Source organism: Geospiza fortis, unplaced genomic scaffold (genome assembly GCF_000277835.1).
Source record: "Geospiza fortis unplaced genomic scaffold, GeoFor_1.0 scaffold2260, whole genome shotgun sequence".
In the NCBI taxonomy this organism is placed as follows: Eukaryota; Metazoa; Chordata; class Aves; order Passeriformes; family Thraupidae; genus Geospiza; species Geospiza fortis.
The window spans coordinates 16,680-18,795 of NW_005055187.1; the positions used below are offsets into that span (position 1 = coordinate 16,680).

General features: G+C 43.7%; 1 protein-coding gene across 1 annotated transcript in view; it reads right to left on the bottom strand.

Annotated features, from left to right (window-relative positions):
- RECQL4 (RecQ like helicase 4) overlaps positions 1–607 on the bottom strand; it is a gene marked incomplete at both ends in the record, with an annotated part of 11,461 nt that extends 10,854 nt beyond the window's left edge. The window contains one exon of the mRNA XM_031065750.1: positions 146–607. Coding sequence (XP_030921610.1) covers positions 146–607 — 462 coding nt within the window. The remainder of the gene's footprint in view (positions 1–145) is intronic.
- Positions 608–2,116: the final 1,509 nt, after the last annotated feature.

Below are 2,116 nucleotides of genomic sequence, written 5' to 3' on the forward strand. Positions count from 1 at the left end.
AAAAAAGAAAAAAAAAAAAACCGGCAGGAAAAATTGGGGAAAAGTGGGAGATGCTGGAAAAGGTGGGAAAAGTGGAAAAGAGGTGGAAAATTCCAGAAAAAAGGTGGGAAAACATTTCAAAAAAAGGTGGGAAAAGCGGAATTACCGAGCCCTGCGTGTGGTTTTGGGTTCTTCCTCCTCCTCTTCCTCTTCCTCCTCCAGGAATTCTCCGGATCCGTTTGGGAATTTTTCCTTCTCCTTTTCCTTTTCCTTCTCCTTTTCTGGGTTTTCCCTCAGCTCAGGAATTCCGGGTTTGGATTCTCTGCCCACCTTGGCCGGAGCCTCGACGTCTCCATCCCCGTCCCGGGGCCTTTTCCTCCCCACATTCCCCAAAACTTCCGCCGCAGGTCCCGAAAATTCCCAGGTTTTTTGGGATTCCTCGCACCTCTGGATCCAGGCGGGGTCCAGAGATGCCAAGGTTTGGGCCACGCTCCGTTGGAGCCGCTGGAATTTTCCAGGAATGGGGAAAAAATTGGGATTTTGGTCTGGGAATTCTGGGGAATTTTGGGGATTTTTTTTCAGGGAGGGAGGAAGGGAAAATTCTGGGAATTCTGGGGAATTTTTGGGATTTTCTGCTGGAATTTCAGCTCCCAGCTCTGGGAGTTTTTGGGAATTTTGGGGATTTTTTCCCAGTGAGGTTGGAAGGAAAAGCTCTGGGAATTTTTGGGAATTCTTGGGATTTTCTGCTGGAATTTCAGCTCCCAGCTCTGGGAATTCCTGGGAATTTGGGGGATTTTTTCCCAGTGAAGTTGGAAGGGAAAACTCTGGGAATTTTGGGGATTTTTTGGGATTTTTTCCCAGGAAGGGAGGAAGGAAAAGCTCTGGGAATTCTTGGGATTTTTGGGAATTTTTGGGATTTTCTGCTGGAATTTCAGCTCCCAGCTCTGGGAATTCCTGGGATTTTTGGGGATTTTTTCCTAATGAGAGAGGAAGGGAAACCTCTGGGAACTTTTGGGATTTTTAGGAAGGGAGGAAGGAAAAGCTCTGGGAATTCTTGGGATTTTTGGGAATTTTTGGGATTTTCTGCTGGAATTTCAGCTCCCAGCTCTGGGAATTCCTGGGATTTTTGGGGATTTTTTCCTAATGAGAGAGGAAGGGAAACCTCTGGGAACTTTTGGGATTTTTGGGAATTTTTGGGATTTTCTGCTGGAATTTCAGCTCCCAGCTCTGGGGTTTTACGGCATCTGGGAGGTTTCGGGGTTTTCCGGGGATTTGGGGTCAGAGGAGGCTCCTGGAGGAAAAAGAGAGAGAAAAATCCCAAATTTTTTCTACTCTGGAATTTCAAATCCGAAATTGAACGAGGATTTGGGGAAATCCAAATTTGGGGTTTCCTGGTTTTGGGATTTTCCAATTTTTGGGGTTCTCTGATTTTAGGATTCTCCCATTTTGGGATCTCCAAATTTTGGGATTTCTGATTTTGGGATTCTTCAACTTTTGGGGTCTCTGATTTTGGGATCCCAAATTTTTGGGGGTCCTGAATTTGGGGATTTTCTGAATTGAATTTTGGCTTCTCCAATTCTTGGGATCCCAAATTTTTGGGTCTCTGCTTTTTGGGGTCTCCAATTTTTAGTGTCTTTAATTTTAGGGGATCCCAAATTTTGGGATTCTCCAACTTTGGGATGTCTGATTTTGAGGTCTCAAATTTTTAGGGGTCCCAAATTTTGGGATCCTCCAACTTTTGGGGACTCTCATTTTTGGGGTTCCCAAATTTTAGGATTCTTTATTATTAATTTTGGGATTCTCTGAATTTTGGGGTCTCAACTTTTCAGGAATCCCAAATTTTGGCATTTTCAACCTTTGAGGTCTCTGATTTTTAGACCTCCCAAATTTTTGGGATTCTTCAGCTTTTGGGGTTTCTTTTTTTGGGGTCTTCAATTTTAAGGTGTCCCAAATTTGGGGACTTTCTGAATTTTTGGATTCTCCAATTTTGGGGTCCCAGATTTGTGGGGAATCCCAAATTTTGGCATTCTCCAGTTTTGGGGTCGCTGATTTTTAGTATTTGCAAATTTTGGGATTCTCCAACTTTTGGGGTCTCTGATTTTTGAGATCCCAAATTTGGGGATTTTCTGAATTTTGG